At 36.5% G+C, this 18,890-nt stretch overlaps 1 protein-coding gene across 1 annotated transcript in view; it reads left to right on the forward strand.

Moving 5' to 3' along the window:
• Positions 1-18,890, forward strand: part of SAC3B (SAC3/GANP/Nin1/mts3/eIF-3 p25 family) — a 92,754-nt gene that overhangs the window by 43,080 nt on the left and 30,784 nt on the right. Inside the window, exons 4-8 of the mRNA XM_089797353.1 lie at positions 16,533-16,633; positions 16,719-16,934; positions 17,038-17,265; positions 17,352-17,443; positions 17,596-17,689. Coding sequence (XP_089653479.1) covers positions 16,533-16,633; positions 16,719-16,934; positions 17,038-17,265; positions 17,352-17,443; positions 17,596-17,689 — 731 coding nt within the window. The remainder of the gene's footprint in view (positions 1-16,532; positions 16,634-16,718; positions 16,935-17,037; positions 17,266-17,351; positions 17,444-17,595; positions 17,690-18,890) is intronic.

The raw sequence follows: 18,890 nt of genomic DNA on the forward strand, positions 1-18,890 counted from the left end.
TATACCAAAGGGGCTAAATCTCGTGCTTTTTTAGTTGCTTCAGCTAAGGTGAGTGGATCATGTCCCTTCACCCAACCTCGTAATGGATCAACAAGACCATCACAAAATAACACCACCAATCTCTTAGGAGAGATATCAGTAACAAGTACAGACAACCGCTGAAACTCGGCAATGTAAGCATCCACAGAACCTGACTGTTTTAACTGTGCTAGTTCCTTGAAATGTAACTCGGGATCCCTAGTGTCAAATCTCTCAATCAATGTTTCGGTGAATTCCTCATAGGATGTAATCTGATTATGCCCCAAAGTCACCATGCCATGATGCCACCATTCATGTGCAACGCCATCCAAGTGCATAGCGGCATACTTGATAGCCTCCTCCTCAGGCATAGGATTTAGCTGCAAGTATGCATCTACCTTCTGCACCCAAGCTCGTGCAGTCATCTTCCCTGAAGCATCATAATAAGGTAAGGAAAGTTTTCCAACTTTCTTTCTCAGCTCAAAGTTTTGATTCCTCCCTCTTGCTCTAGGCATGTGTCTCATCCTCAAGTCCATATAATCTCTGAAGGAAATATCCGCCTGAAACTCCGGTCCACTAGCCTCCCAGTCCCTCCTGAACTGATCCTGTAACTCGGTAATCTGCGGTTCGTTTACTGGTTGAACCGGATCTCTGGGTGGGAAGGTGGGTAGAAGAGGTCTCGAGCTCGCAGTCCGCGCTGGGCATGCAACGTGTCTAAAGTTATTAGCCTCATTCCCATTGTTGCTGTGTCCATTATTACCATTAATGTTATTCTCAGGACCATTGTTGTTGCCTTGGCCTCCATGGTTATTGTTTCCCCCATTATTATTGTTTCCCTCATTGTTATTGTTTCTGTTGTTGGCATCACTTGGATTAATATTGACACCCATCTGTCTAGCCATGAGCTGCAACATCATGTCCATTCGCCTATTCTGCTCCTGCTGCATACGCTGCCCCTGCTCTAATGTATCCAATAATTGTTTGAACATTACGTCCCCTTGATCTGGACCGGCATTCCCACCTCCACCTAATCCTGTATTCCTGTCATCTCGATCACCCATATTGTTGTCTTGATCAAAGAATATCTCCTCTGTGTCTGTATGGTTGGATTCAATGTCCCCCTGCACGGATGTACTAGACTGTTTGCTTTGCAAGTCTGAAATCCTATTTTGTCTTGCTCTGGTATCGCGGAAATTATAAGGCCCCTGTCGCATGCTCAAACATAAATGCTTAGCCTGTGTTTTTTTTTTCTGATTTTAGTGTTTTGACATTTCGTCAAACACTTTTCCCTCTATCCGGCTGTTCCAAATTCCCTATAAGACCTCCACAGGATGACAGGACTTATAGCTCTGATACCACTGTAATGGGCACCCCTGGATGTCCCAAAAAACTAAACCAATTTGCTGAAAGGAATTTTGTCAAACAGTTTGCATTCAACCTCTTATTTCTCCGTTTAATGTTTTAAACCCCTTATAACTCCGGAAATCAAACGTTTATTTGTTTGTTGTGTTTTGTGCATGGAATTGGTATCATACAACATAAACAAGAAAGAAACTACAATAATATGCAAAGTGGAAATGAATTGCTGCTAATAAAATGTTATTTTCAGAATTCATAAAACCAAATACATGGTAGATTTATCAACTCACTAATTACTTTAGCAGTATTGACATAATACTCCAGCCCATGCTTTCGAACTTGCTGCTACAGTGCTTTGTCCTTCAATCAGTCCACTACCTTTGTAATATCATTCCCTTAAAGTGGCATAAGCATCGGAAAAGTAGTGAAGAAGATATGAGCAAAATACCAAATTTGCCTGTAGCTGGAAATGCAACTAAATTGCCTGATAATGAAGCCAATAACAAAGAATTCCAAAGGCCAAACCCTAAGGGAATGACATCTAGAATGTTACAAGAGAGGATAAACGTCCTCAAATGCCAAGAACGGAGCTGCAACTCACACACCAATTTCTTCTCATATTCAACCTGGCTAATGAAGCCACAAATGCTTCCTTTTATTCTATTTACAAGGGTCCGCTCAACTCATATGGGCAATGTGGGATAAAAGATGTGTAGTATATAAAACATATATTAAAATACCCCTTATGTCTCCCTTGGGTACACATCCCCATAAAATAAATATTAAAGTAACACTTTAATATTTTACAATTAAATTAGACGTTACTTTAATAAAACTTCAGGCATTAAAATGTATTAGCAATCGGACTCCGAATAATGCGAGTGATAGCTCATCGGAAAGCTCTCACCGAGGAGTATCAAATCCAATCACCAAAATTGAGCTGCACTGTGTCCTGCTGACTTACTAAAAATAGTAAGTATGCCTGAAACTGAGTAAATCAACTTCGTTTTGGCCCAAACTGGAAATGACTAGGCCAAACACTCCAGGATCCCATTAAACCCTTCGTTAGCCCTCGGGACCATTTAGAACAAGGCTAACGCGCACACACTTGGTCAACTGCTAAAATGGGGACATTACAAATCAACAAATATCTTGCTAGGGATATTACAATGACGTAGACTTGCGTTTATCCTTCTAAAAGGATTTAGCAACAAAGGCTTGCTCTGTGGAGGTGGAGCTGGAATTGCTACTGAACTGTTGTTTCCACCGATCTTGTTGAAGCAGAAGTGATTAAAAGTCGGTGAACTTCAGATCAACACCAAAAGACGTGATGTTGAGAGTCTCGATAAAATGCTTGTAGGACGTTGGTAAACTCCGAAGAGTGATATCTACATTGTCCTCTTCCTCCACCTTGTGACTGATGGCAAGCAACTGATCATGAATTTCCTGAATCCTATTTAGGTGTGCCTGGAGTGAGGTTCACTCATCCACGATAATAGAAAACAGAGTGTTCTTCAAAAAGAAAGCATTGCTTTTGTCAAAAGTCTCATGAAGACCTTTGAGATGTGCCCATATCTCGAGAGCTGACTTGCCAGATGGAGTCTAAGAGAGTTGATCATCAGCCACAGATAATTTGAGAAGAATTGCCTCTCGATTATTCTGATTCCATGTATCCTGATTAGTACCAGGAGCAGTCGGACGCTTCGTAACACCCAAAACAATTTGATTGGTATTTTGATATTCAAAAACTGCTATGGTCCGCTGCTTCCAAGTGCCATAATTTTGACCATTGAATTTTGAGTTGTGCTTGAGCAAAATGTCTGTTAGAGGTGTCGTGGCATGTGAAAATCTGTGAAGGCACGTTCTTCGAGGTAAAAAAATGGAAAACCCAAAAAATTTGAAAGATGACCTAGAAGAGAGCTCGAAAACCCAAAAAGAATATGTTGTCGGTTTTTGGATCCTTTGTCTCGAAAATTGAGGCACGAAAATTGAGGTACCCAAATAAATGGACGACAACCAGGTTGAGCTTCGAAGAACCTACAATGAATTTGGGATGTGCCTGATAAAACTGTAGTCATGCATATATGCATTTCAAATAGTTCCAAATAAATATTATTGTTGCATCTTCTCAACTCCAGACATATCAAACTCTAACGTTGCATACTCTAGATGTCGATGCTGACGCTGCAAACTCCAGACCTATCCAATACCGACGTTGCATATAATAATATATCTTGTATGTGATGTGGCTTTCAAATGAATTCACATGCCTTCTAAAATTGTCACTATTCATTATATTTTCCATTTTATCGGGGCCTCAAGTTATTGCTAGCTCACGTAATTGGATATATTTGTGATCACCTTTCCTTAATTTTACTCTCTTCCCATCTGTGGAATTTTCAATGAGTCCGGACAATACCATAAATAGATTATTGATATCTTCAGTGATGGTTTCATTGTTATTCTTTCTTCATTGTCATTGCTTCATTCACATGTGTCAGGGGTAAGGGGGAATCTAACACAACTATAAACTACTCCCGAGCCATAGTACTGCTCTGACATGAGTTTCTTTTAAGAAGATTATTAGCACCGCTATTTCTCTTTTATTGTTTTGTTTATTGTATCATGACTTCATTTCATTGTTTTCACTGAAGGCTTTGTTTATTACTGAGAATGATGTTTATTGTTTATATTTTCATTTTATCACTGCCATCAATCATATTTTTATATCCGTGTAATCTATTGTGCATCATCGTCATCATATAGGTTGCTGTAGAAACTTCAAACATGGGTCCTTCTATATTCCTTCTTGACTGAAATACCATGTCCCATGGTTCTCTGGCTAGATCTTGCTGCGTACATAATAAGACAATTTATTCCTTAGTTACTACTTGCTGTTTACTGCATTGTTGTCAGTGGATGGCATATAGACTTGCCATTTTGCTGTTAATAAACTCATCAATGTTTACATTATTGTGCAGTCCCTCCATATGTCAATAGTAACTGTTCACTTTAATCAATGTATGTATTTGCTTTCTAAGGCTTATTCAATTCTTTTCATCTCGATGTATTATATAGTTAGTGAGATTTGTTTCTCTCATAGTTCTATCAACCAATCTATTCCTTCAGTCATCTTTATAGAGCACTGGTTTCTCTACAGTTCAATTGCTATCTTCCATTTCCTTTGACATCAATGACAATTATTCCATCAGATATGTCTACATGGCATTAGTGGGAAGCATGTACGTTAGTAGGCACCTAAGTAAGTTTTAAATTATACATTATGTATAGTGGGTCTGCCACGCGGGAAAGAAGGGCCCACAACAAAGAAACAATAATATACAATGTCATCGAAATTATAAGGAGGGAGAGATTTGGTAGTGTATCAACCTATACCAACTATTAAAGGGAAATGTGATATTATATCAACTTAGACACAAGTGCAAAGTCATTCCATTGGAGTGGACATCCTAGGAAGGATTTATGAGGTGAGTGGGGTGTAGCTTACTTAATGGTGCATGGTTTATTGATTAAAAGGAGGTATGGACCATTAAGTAAAAGAATCATGTTTTCTGAGATAAATGTTTAGTATTGATTAGTGAAACAAATATAACAAATTAAATAGAAAGGGTATGAAATGGAAGGATATAAGAATACATAACAAAACTGATAATAAGATTTATGAGATATTTATATTTATATAAAGAAGTTGAAATAAAGTCTCTATGAGAAGTCAAAGTACGAGTAATCCAAGTGCCTCATGAAGATCCATTTTTAGAGATACTACCTCTAAAGGATATTAATTGAGATAAGTATTTTCTGATTATTATATCTTGAGAACTACCTTTATTTACTTTTTGTAGTTAATCTCTTATTTGTATTTCTGTATGTACTATAAGAGCTATTTGCCATGATCTTTTGCTTTCTCTTTGGGGATGTTCTTGCAGGAAAAGGAAAATTGATATCAAATTCAGAGGGAGTTTGACACTTCATAAGAGAAAACCTTAGAAAGAGAGGGAGAAGATAGAGGATATACTTTAGTCAACTTTGATGATTTTAGTCGTATTGATTTCGAGGGGGTGGACCATGTCAATATGGATTCTCCAATAATCAAGAAATTTCAGCAGTTAGAAGACTATGATTCATGAGTGTCATTTCATGACTATTTGGGCCTTGTGTGTAATAACCCCAACCGGTTGTAACTTTGTAAAACACCACATCCTTCTTAAATTCAATTGTTTGAAGAATTCAGTTGTTTGACATTTCGTCAAACACTTTGCAAGCAAGCTTTGATACCACTGTAATATCCCTTGTCAATTCGAACCTCAACTTATTGATTTGTAGGCCAAGGAAAATTGTCATACACTTCCAATACGATCTCTATGCTTGTTGTTTCTGAGTTTTAGATTGATTATGCATGCTTGAAATGATATCAAAGGGAATCTAAAAGCCTGTAATTGATTACTACTATATTTAAGAAAAGAACTAAATGCATATGCAATTCTCTTTTGGCTTTTCAAATGCATATAGAGGAATTCTAAATGAAAAATGTGCACTTATAGTCAATTGGTATTTTGTCAAACACTTGGCATGCATACTATTATGTCAATCATGGAAGATATAAATATGCACATTACATCAAATATATAGACCTGCAACTTATCACTCCTTTAGTGAGATATTTTCTAATTCAATGCTTAACATAATATTCCAAGGCTCTTTGCTTTGCAACCCCCAAAAAAGCTTAGTAGAAATGACATTATAAATCTGATATAAAATGTGCATCTAGAGCTACTTATGACAGTCACCTTTACAATGCCAAATGACCAATTTAAATGATGCAAATTGACTGTAGAACTTGATATACAAATCGCCTAATGAAGGAGATGAAATTGCAATCATAATCAAGCCAAGTACTGTAGTGCAGGTACTGTTCATGGCACTGTTTATGTCATTGTTCACAGCACTGTAGCAGCCAACAATAAATGTATTCTCCAATTTAAGCACAAATAGAACTCCAGAATGAAGCTCTCCTGAATTTCAAATTCAGTGGATATTTCACCACCTCAAATGGTTGCAACATTGAAGAATTGATGTTGTCCAATGGCTAATTGAAATTAGAAACCTTTAGTTTCTTCTCCCAAGTTTATATCAAATGCAGTTGACAATAATCGGATGCCTAACAATGAAGCTCTCATCTCTATTTATTCTTTTCCTTCACCCTTCTATAAGGAAATAAAATATTATTTAATTGCACTCTTTAGAAGCTTCCCCCTTTCCAATACAGTAATTAATTAGTTGTGCTTTTAGAAAATGCACTCTCTAGAAGCTTCCCCCTTTCCAATACAATAATTAGTTGTGCTTCTAGGAAATTAAATTAATTAAATATAAAGTCACCTTTAGATTTATTTATTTATTCACTTTAATTTAATTTAATTTTTTAAATTTTTCCACTTAGCCTTTGCAGAATGAAAAGCTAAGAACTCCATTGAGGGTCTAAAAGATGGGGAACATTACAGTCCACCCTCCCTGAAATTGCTTGTCCTTAAGCAATTCGGCAACACAATGAACTCCAACCTCCACCTGGATCCCAAATGAAGTAGTATGTGACACCCTTACATACCACTAACATCATTAGGACCAACAACATAACTTGTAGTATAGAACTCAAAACCTATGTTAATGATGTAGGAGTTAGAATATCACTGAAAGAAAACCCCACAAGAAATATCTTCATCTTGGTCCCCACCCATATAATATATACTGGAGTGGAATCCTGATCAACAATCCTTTGAAGAGACATAGCTACATGAGAGCCATATGCACTTATGCCAGCTGTATCAACAATAGGTGTAGACACATCAAAATTTATAGACACAGGAACATTACCAATGACCGCAAGACAAAATTGAATTTTTAGAGATGGTGAAAATTGAGCTCAACTCCATTCAATTGAGTGGTCAACATCAACCTCAAACATCAGAGTGTCATAAGACAATGTTGCATTAATGTCGAACATAGTATTGTCCATAAAGTGAAAAACAACACTTTGTTGATCGATAGTATAACATGACTCTGTCACTATATCACTCACCTCATTAGCAATAACAAGTGTACTATCATCAGAGCACACATTTACAACCGCATGCATACTGCTAAACTCCTCGTTGGATGGTTCAATCGACACAGAAGTGGCTGCTGATATGACAATATCCTCGCATGCTCCTACTCCCACTATTGCTGCATTGCCATCAAATACATGATTCGAGAAACTCATGCTAACAACTACATCATTTGACTTAACCTGACATGAATTCTCATCACAATCCACCTCAATTGTGCTCAACTCATGCAGTGTCTCATAAGAAATGTCCCTCAAATCTGAAGCTGCAACTGTATCATCACACTTTGCTTTTCGAAAAAACAATATTATGCTTTGCTCAAATCTCGGATTCGAAATCAGTTGGGTCATCTGTTTGTGATTTTGATTCATCGCATTCTCTAGCACATCCAACTGTTTCACAATACCCTGTATCTCAGAATCTCCATCCCTTGGCGGAGAAGTACGCCCTCTGGGGTATAATGAATACCAAACCTTCTATCACCATCCATAATGCTGAAAACCAAGTCCTCTACCTGTGGGTCAAAAGAAAAGTGATGAGCACTCCTCACAGTGTAATGCCGATAAAAATTCGTAATCTCATCATCATCAAACTGGGAATCAGAAGATGGCTCCACTCTTTGACTCCAAACTACTGGTCGGGCAGGATCTTGGGCAACTCTCTCAGCAAACCCAACCACCAAATCCCTATTGGGAAGCATTGTAGCTAAGGTCTCTATAATCTTCCTCACCAATCGTCGTATAGCATGAGAGCCTTGAATGAGAGTACCCTCAGATATATTGTCTGAAACCTCTTGCAAATCCGAGCTCTCAAGCAAATACTCCATGAATGACTCAGTATAGTGGAAATTATGTGGAAGCATCAATCTGGTCCCCTGCAATCCACAACTGATCCCTTTGAAAATGTGACAATGCCAACTTTCTAATGCTACCAACTTTATGAAAAGAAGAAATAGATTCACTTTCAATAGAAGGAAGCAAATCACCATGAGAGCCTGTCTCCACTGATGCTCTTAGCTCCTTTGTACATGCTACACTCATATCTTGGACGAATGTGTTCGCCACATCATCACATCCCTCATCCTCAGCTGTAGAAGAAAATTCACCACCAACCACAATATGTAATTGAATAGGGTCTAGGGCTGGTGTCGATTGTACCTGTTCTAACTCCATGGTAACCTTATCCAACTGTGACTAACTCCTGAAGAGCCAACTGAGTATACTGAAGAGAGTCCATAGTCACCTCAAGCTCTCAGGTGAGCTCAACCACCTCCTCCTCTTTCCCTAACAACATCTCATAGCAGGTGCTTCCCCACTCCAGAAGGTAGTCCCTGTTAGCAACTAACTGAGAGTAACTATGCTTCAAGATCCTAACAGCCTCTCGAAGCATATGAACCTTTGCTAGAGAAAGAGTACTATCACTATGCTCATCAAACATAGGAGCACCCCAACCAGATGGAGCTAACATCTGATGGATAGCATCATAATGCTCAAGGGCTAAAGAAATGTTACTATCACTCACCTTTAGTTGACAAGTCACATGATGCCTTTGTAATCCCTGACTCCTATGCAAGCTCTCTGTCTCACTAATTGCACCGAGATAGGAAACTAAATCAGATTTCTCCACCGCAAGATCGCTCATACGGGTGCTATCTTCCTTGCACAATTTTGCATTCGACATACAACTGCCATGTACTTAACCAACTCCTCATCCGAAGAAATGAAAGCCCTTGCCGTATCAATCTCCTCGCATGTCTTAGCTTCCACCTCAATGGTAAGATTGTGTAAGCATCGATCTTGGTACCTATCCAAAACCACCTCAGAGTCATCACTCAATATCTGACAAGGGGTGCCATACCCAGTACATCTCATAGCATCATCAAATGGATCATTAGATGTGTCCATACTATCTGCATTGACATCTCTTGACAAAGCGTCAACTGCAGACTCCTAACTCTGCACACATGACTCAGCGCCAGGCTGCGAATCAGTAGTACTAGAGCATAAACCCACATCTATTGACTCCGCTGAAACACCCACATCACCAACATCATAGCTAGGCGACTCTATACGTGTTTGGGTCCCACTTGAGGAAGCAGCTGCCTCTTGCACTGTAGCAACACCATGGAATCTCACATACAAATCTCCAATAATAATCCTGTCCTTGAGAGAGCCAAAAGTATTAGTGGTAACAACTGCATCAATTGTCTCTGCACTAACTGTAGCAACATCTCTGGGAGCCTCAACATGTTGAAGTTTGGTGTCGCCATCCTTTGCTGCCACTAACACAACCACATGTCCTTGTAGATAGGTCCATAGTCAACATTGCAAATAGGACTAGCAGGTGCCATACTAAATATAAGTACATTTGCATTAGGGACTCGTGTTGGGGAAAACTCAAACTTCCTTCCTTGCAACCTCGATGTCGTCCTTCTAAAGTCGAAAACCATATACCTTGCTGCCCTTTCAATTGTCTTTGGATCCGACAAGCTCTTTGTCAATCTTTGTTGATGAAGCTTAAGTTTCTCCATACTCTCTGGCAAAGCATTCATCTTCGCGTTAACTTCTTCATTACTCCACCGAATTCTAGAACTGTCAGTCCTCTTATGTCTATCCATGGCTAGAAAATGCTAGAGTGCTAGTCACTCCAAATGCAACAACATATCTTACAATAATTAATATTTTCCTACCCCATAGGATGGTAGGACACTACTCTGATACCAATGTAATAACCCCAACCGGTTATAACTTCGTGAAACACTAAATCCTTCTTAAATTCAATTGTTTGACATTTTGTCAAACATTTTGCAAGCAAGCTCTCATATCAGTGTAACCCCAGCTGGTTATAATTTCAACAAATACCAAATTCTTTACTAATTCAGTTGTTTGACATTTTGTCAAACACTTTGCAAGCAAGCTTTGATACCACTGTAATACCCCTTGTCAATTCGAACCTCAACTTGTTGATTTGTAGGTCAAGGAAAATTGTCAAACACTTCCAATACGATCTCTATGCTTTTTGTTTCTGAGTTTTAGACTGATTATGCTTGCTTGAAATGATATCAAAGGGAATTTAAAAGCCTGTAATTGATTACTACTATATCTAAGAAAAGCACTAAATGCATATGCAATTCTTTTTTGGCTTTTCAAATGCATATAGTTGAATTCTAAATGAAAAATGTGCACTTACAGCCAATTGGTATTTTGTTAAACACTTGGCATGCATACTATTATGTCAATCATGGAAGATATAAATATGCACATTACATCAAATATATAGGCCTGCAACTTATCACTCCATTAGTAAGATTTTTTCTAATTCAATGGTTAACATAATATTACAAGGCACTTGGCTTTGCAACCCCCCCAAAAAAATGAGTAGAAATGACATTATAAATCTGATATAAAATATGCATCTACAGCTACTTATGACAACCACCTTTACAATGCCAAATGAGCAATTTAAATGATGCAAATTGATTGTAGAACCTGATATATAAATCGCTCAATGAAGGAGATGAAATTGCAATTATAATTAAGCCAAGTACTGTAGCACGGGTATTGTTCATGGCATTGTTCACGACAATGTTTATGTCACTGTTCGCGGCACTGTAGCAGCCAACAATAAATGTATTCTCCAATTTAAGCACAGATAGAACTCCAGAATGAAGCTCTTCTGAATGCCAAATTTAGTGGATATTTCACCACCTCAAATGGTTGCAACACTGAAGAATTGACGCTCTCCAATGGCTAACTAAAATTAGGAACCCTTAGTTTCTTCTCCCAAGTTTATATCAAATGCAATTGACAATAATCGGATGCCTAACAATGAAGTTCTTGCCTCTATTTATTCTTTTCCTTCACTCTTATAGAAGGAAATAAAATATTATTTAATTGCACTCTCTAGAAGCTTCCCCCTTTCCAATACAATAATTAGTTGTGCTTCTAGAAAATTAAATTAATTAAATATAAAGTCACCTTTAGATTTATTTATTTATTGATTTTAATTTAATTTGTTTCTCCATATTTCTCCACTTAGCCTTCGAAGAATGAAAAGCTAAGAACTTCATTGAGGGTCTAAAAGATGGGGAACATTAATTGTTTACATGAGGAAGTGACGATTTCTAAATGATTATCACTTGTATTTGCAGAAGTTATTGAAAGGTCACGATCTTACAAAATCTTAATTTTCTATTATGATGGATATCTTACGATGTTTATATTGATCATGACAGATTATACTTTGCATGGTGGATGTTCATATGGTAAACGTTATGAGAATGTGTGTGCACATACCTTATGAACATTTTGAGTACATGGCGAATGTCACACAAATTGATTTTCAAGAGGGCCTTACACAGAGTACTTTGTGAATATCATATGAGATGACATTCAAGAGGTCATTACTCACAATACTTTGTGAATATCTTGCAACTCAACATTCGGGAGGCCATTGGTCAAAGAGTACATGGTGAATGTCATATGAGATGACATTCAGAAGGCCATTACTCCCAATATGATTACTTAGAGTATTTGATGAATATCATATGTCGATATTCTGGAGGCCAGTACTCATGATATCAAATGTAATATGAAAATGTTGAATATCTTCTGATCAAAATATTCTTATATTGCATTGAGGTAATAAATGGTCATGTGTTTATTCTCCCTAGCTAAGAGGGAGTGTTAATGTTTGGTAGCTTCAGTTGGATAAACTCAAGAGAATAAACTGAAGTTATATGTGTGTGTGTGTGGTTAAATTATAAATTGTGTGTGTGTGTGTGTGTAGTTAAATTATAAATTTTCATTAATTAAATATTAATGAATAGACATTTCCCTTCACGGGACATATCTATCCACATTTCATCCACAATATAAAGAGAGATCTGCACTTGGAACACACATATTGAAAAGGCAGTGCTACTACTTTTTGCAGAAATCTTCCCTTATTCAACTTGATTAGGTCCATACAAATAATAATAGGAACAACAACAAGATCTTTGCAGGTAGAAGAGAAATGCAAATACAAACACAATGAACAGGATCAATTGAAACATAAAACAACACATGTACGGATGATAGCTCCCGATGCTACCAAACATTAATGCAATCAAATGAAAATTCTCTAGCAGAGACTACACAACAATACCTCAGTCTAGACCACTCTAGGGAGCTAATAACCAGACCTTAATGCAAAAAAGATTAATCTCAATACTGCAAATGATTAACTATTCAATTTTTCCTTTACATGCCCCAGCGAGAGGGCTCTATCCTGAATATAGACCTAACTTGTTTGAGCGAATCTTACGGAATTTATTTATTCCATCTTTGAATTATTGTGTCCATTTTGATTGTTGCAACATGATTTATCTGCCGGATAATTCCATTGTATAACCTCTTGGACATTGAAGGACCCTCTCAGATACCTTAAAATATGCCAAGCCAGTTTGTATAAAGGGAAGTGATGTAATGAACTAATAAAGTAATCGATCCACTGAATTTTACTGCACTAGTGTTTATTTTGATTCTTACAGCTTGATATATTCGTTAGTGAATTCTAATATAGAGATTTTTGAACACAGCACTTTAAAGACACCTTAAAGTTCACTGTTATAAATTTAATAGATTTCTGAGGATACTAAGTTCTCATAAATTGAATTGTAGCCAATTGTTCCCCTTTTAATTGTCACAAGTTGATATATTCCTTAGTCTATTTCATTAGAAAATTCTATCAGATGCTCTGAAACATATCTGGGATGAATCCAATAGATTAAATTGGTTCATAAGGATGTGAGATAGTTTGTACTCTCTTTGATTCAGTTGTAGTATTATCGTGTATAGTTTAATTACTAGAATTTGTACCAAAAGGAGGTGGAATAGTTACGCCAATAGAGATATATACATTTGACATTCCATTTAACCACTGTGAAACATTAAATCAAGTTAACGTTTAGTTTTTAAATTTTTATTTATTTTATTTACCTTTTTTCCATCGTATAAATATGTATTAACAAGTACACGAAGGAGATGATTTCTTTGATTTTTCATCTTTGAATCATTTACACAGAATGTTTCCATAAGTCAGCTTCCTTTTTTTTCCTTAGAATTGCATATGGATTTTTTGCATTTTTTAGTATCTTTCAAAGGAAAACACCAGTTGAATCTTAAGGCTACTTAGTGACTTGACTGTAAATGTTAAGCCCTGCCTCTCCGTCCTTCCAATGTTGATTGTTGTTTTCTATTATGTCAGCTCTTGGGATTTGTGTATTGTTATAGCACATGCAATTGTGACTGGTATTTTTTCTGGACTTCCCAATAACACATGATTTATTGGTACAATGTTAGGGTCATCCTTGTCCCATGGTGGCCCATGGTTATTTTCAATTCTTGATGCAGTATACATCAGAATGTCAGGCAAGCTAGAGCCGGGTCTGTCAATAACTTGGGTTATTTCATCAAGAGCACCATTGACAAATCCTGCTTTTGTCCATATGTTTGTTGTTAGCATTATGCATTGGCCTATACAACATAGGACAGACATGTTCTTCAAGTTGTTCTTCGCTTGCTATGTTCTCTATCATTCTCCTTGTACTTGTCGCTAGACAATTCAACAATTTTAACATCTGTCTATTATGAAGCTTGACTCCATAGTTTATAGCAAATAGGTGCATTACATATAACAAAATACTTTGGAGGCCTTTGCACCCACATCAAATGGACAATAATAACTCTCAACCCACGAGACTTGAACAAGGCTAGTATTCAAGCATCTTATGTGGAAATAACCACCCTCCATAGAGGAGGGAGTAGGGAAAATGTATCCTCGGTCAAAGCTTCAAAACACTTTTGTGGGACCAAAAGCCTCTCTAGTAAGAATAATAAAAAATGTAAATATGTAAATAGATTTAAGAATTATAATTTGAATTTGCGTAAAGACTCTTTACAAACACAATGTATCATTCCCTTGGATTAAATTCAAATGTGTGATATCAATCTGCACCTGCAATCTCGATTCTAAAACTACAAAAATGGCCCCCAAATGAACAAAAAAGAATACAAAATGAAAAAGACAACTTCTAATATTTCTAGTTTCCAATAGATTCTTATTGGTTCCAAGCAAGGAGCTCCAATATGAACAATAATAAGTAGGAAGAATGTTTTCATTGGGTTGAATGGAAAGAAATCAATACCATATTCCAATTTAATGAGTTAAAGGTCCAAAAACTGCAGTTGCACTCATAGTTATAGAGCTACTAAACAGAGAGAGAATGAAAAGAAAAGCATGTTATTATGTTCTAAGATGTCACACTACATAAAGGAAAACTCTTTCATATTTTTGATGGTCTATATTTTATCTTACATTACAAATGAACATTTTGAATGAAACTGCGATTCACACCTGATGCCAAAATAATATTTGAGAAATTTTTTTGTAGGATGCCAAAGTTAAGAAAAGACTCAGAAATTAGCTATTAAAATTCATTGATTTCAAATGCTTGAGTAGTACATTTCCACGTATTGAATCTGTTTCTTTCAACATCAGAATATTTAGGTGTAATTAGACAAAGCTTCAGATTTGGTGGCTACAGCTGGTTTGTCAAATTATAATTTCTGAACACAGAGAGAAATGATTTAATATTTTCATTGAATTTGATTATCATGGACACAAAGTGAGGCAACAATGTTCAGATTGGCTCGATGACTTTCAACGTGTTCATTTTTGTAGAAATCTTAGCAATCCTGGTTAGTCTTTTTCAGCATTAAATTCTCGACTATTAAAATCCTGGCCAATCTAAAAGTGTTTATGCGATGTCATTATTAATGCTTTATATATTCAATGGCAAATTAAGTGAGGGAGAAATTGTGTTCTGTGCTGTGTTAAACTACGAGGGTCTACACATGCATTTATACTGTGTCTGGGTGGTAGACCCGAGTCGGTTGCAATATTGGGTGGGTAATGTTGTTGTTTCTTGTCTTTTTCACAATGGTAAAAATGCCAATTTAGGAAGCAATCTAATATTGGCCATTTCCCCGAACTATCAGTGGCATTCACATTAATCGATATCTTACATGCACAATTCAGTAACTTGACAATTAGATCGTTTCAGATTGGCTTGCTTAAATCAGATCCGCAGAGTTATACTGTGAGCTATAAAATTAAGAATATATTTTAGCAACTAGCAAGTGGTATACCGACACAACACTTTGGAGATGGTAATGAATTTAGTACTGGTATGCACGCGTCTGGTCAGTGGAGAATTCGTGTGAAATGGAAGTATATGGAGAGAAAAGGTGTTTGGAATAGAAAATATCAAACCTATTTTGATGAGGTTGACCAAAGGCAACCAATACGGGTCCCACATAAAAAAACGAAGGGAGTTAAAGAACGCTACCTTTAATCTAAGTCTGATTTTTTTGGGTGACTCAATCGGTAAGAAAAATACTGTTTTAATATTCCGTTGCCACAAAAAAATATCAGTGCAAGACATCACCAAAACGGTGAATGTGTCAAGTATAATAGCCGATTGGCTAATTACAGGTAGATATGTTCACAATAATTCCATTGCAGAGGATTTTGGCCATATAAATATATACGTAACCTGAAAGACCAAATCTGATAAAGGGTATCATTGATGATTAATTGACTTTTTTGTTCAATCATGTAATGGCCATGGCTTTTTCAATTATCTTAAATTGATGCATTCCACAGTGAAGTTCATTGCAGAGGTTCTTGAACACAAGATAACTCTTTTGGTCAATCTAAATGTCTTAGAGGTATCTTGCCATTCAAAGTGGTTGATGAATATGTTAATTAAACTGTTGAACTAGTCATACATTAAATTGTAGTATGATAATGTCCATATTAATTTCCATAAGTTACCATTTTCATTATTTGACCAGCAAAAGACTTCCAGATGGCATTGGAACATATCTGTAGCAAATCTGATAAACACATTTGTTAAAACCTGGGGGGTGTGAAAATATTTATTTGGTCATTCAACTGTAGCATAATCCTGCTCATTTTGATCTCCAGAATCTGAAAGGGGAGAACGGGAACGGAAAGGCGATCTTGACAAATTTGAGCGCTTACATGGAGATAGAAACCTGACAGATAAATCCCTTGCTGTCAAAAAGGTAAATTTTTGTTTTTGTTTTGGCATTTCTCTCATTTTTGTTTGTCACTGCTGTATTGCTTACCACACTTTGCCTTTCTGCACAGTACAACAGAACAGCCGAAAGGGAAGCTTCATTAATACGACCATTGCGAGTTTTGCAAATGACCATGGACCATATTCTTACTCTCATGGACCGGTCCTATGATGATGAATTTTTGAACATTTACAACTTCCTGTGGGATAGAATGAGGGCAATTCGGATGGACCTCAGAATTCAACACATTTTCAACCAGGATGCCATAACAATGCATGAACAAATGGTCTGGCTTGAAATTTTTTTCTAATGTCATCTGGACCTCAGAAACTATTACATACATATCATCCAATGTTGTCGCTAATGCTGTTGCTTCTGTTCCATGTTAGATACGATTCCATATTGTAGCTATGCACGAGTTATGTGAATATACAAAAGGAGAAGGATTTTCTGAAGGCTTTGATGCACACCTCAACATAGAACAGATGAATAAAGCATCTGTAGAGTTGTTTCAAATGTATGATGACCATAGAAAGCATGGAAGTCCTATTCTTACTGAGCAGGAATTTAGAGGGTATTATGGACTCCTAAAGCTGGACAAACATCCTGGATACAAGGTGATTCTCTTCCTGAGGTTATTCCAATTTTAGGGAATCAAAAGTTTTTGATTGTAGTGTACATTCACATTTGCTTATTTACTTAGGTCGAACCTGCAGAGCTGTCTCTTGACCTGGCAAAGATGACCTCTGAGATGAGGAATACAAAAGAAGTTTTATTTGCCCGAGAGGTAGCAAGGTTGGTAGAAATTACTTTTTAGGAATCATGCATATGGCTTTAATATAGAGTGTTAATAGATTCTTTATTATACTAATAGGCTTTGCAATTTCAAGTTTCAACAATGTTCGTAACACAGCAGCAATTCAACTGTATGCTTTCTGTGGTTTCAGAGCTTCTAGGTCAGGAAACTATATAGCTTTCTTCCGACTTGTAAGAAGAGCAACTTATTTGCAGGCATGCTTGATGCATGCTCATTTTGCTAAGGTGTGTTTTACTTATTCTTAAATTATTTTTGTCACATTTCCATGGCTTACTTACATGCACAAGAGAACATACCCAGAAAATTTTAACATCAGGAAATGTTTACATGTTTGTAAACATTTTGGTAGTTTTTTTTGAGTCCTAGCTTAATCACTCTATGATAACTGTTTGAATTCTTTGTTGGTCATATATGTTGTGTACTAGCAATTTACAAGGTATTATTTGTAGATTTTTATGTGGATGCTTATGATAACTGTTGAGTATGTTGTCATTGATGACAAAGGTTGATTGGTCAATGTCATATAAATCTCAGAGGATTACTCAAATTAATAAAAAGAATTGAATTTAGCTGCCTGGTTGTCTGCTTCAGCTGCTTGTCAGCCATTTGCTTGTTCACTCTTTCAAAGTCAGATTTCTTACCTTGTCTGCATTGGAATATTCCCTCATGGGGATGGTTTCATTGGCATATTCTTTCAGCCCTGAGTCAATTTTGTAGGATTCGTTCTAGTCATTAATGTCAAAGGGTGAAAAATAAGTCAGAGCTAGCAGCTTTATTTCAGAGTATGTTTCTTGCAGTTTATTTTAGAGTATTTCAGATTTATTTGTATCAAGTTGGCTTCAGATGAAGTTGCCATCAATGACAAAGGGGGAAATGGTACTATGTGACATTCTAATCTTAATTCATGCTTCTAGGCTGCACTCACACATATACATGTATACATACATGCATACATACATAGATACATACATACATAATACATACATATACAATGGACCTAAAACCAATTTCAAAATTTTGCTGCACCTAGTAAATGGGTTTGTTGAATCTGAATCAAACCGTCAACATAGAATAAAATAAATAATAGATGATTAGAGATGTATTTGTTAGAGGCTATTGTTCAATATCTAGTGGGTTGTCGTCAAGGGGCAGTAGTCTGGAAAGTAATTAATTTCCCATGCACCACAAGAAAACCACTAAAGATATTTTCAAAATCGCAAAGTGAGGCATTCATGAAGTAAATGTAGAGAACTTATAGTTCAAGTGGATACCATCATTGCTACAAATTATGTGGGTGTTGGAAAGATGAGTATAGAAAAAACCCACAATTATTTCGGAGTCTATTGTAATGACCCCTTCTCGAGGATTGTCAATAAGCAACATTAACACTCATTACTTCATGATCAAAATATTGAATCTAAGGAA

Source organism: Cupressus sempervirens, chromosome 8 (genome assembly GCF_028749045.1).
Source record: "Cupressus sempervirens isolate cs-2001-9-10 chromosome 8, ASM2874904v1, whole genome shotgun sequence".
Taxonomy (NCBI): Eukaryota; Viridiplantae; Streptophyta; class Pinopsida; order Cupressales; family Cupressaceae; genus Cupressus; species Cupressus sempervirens.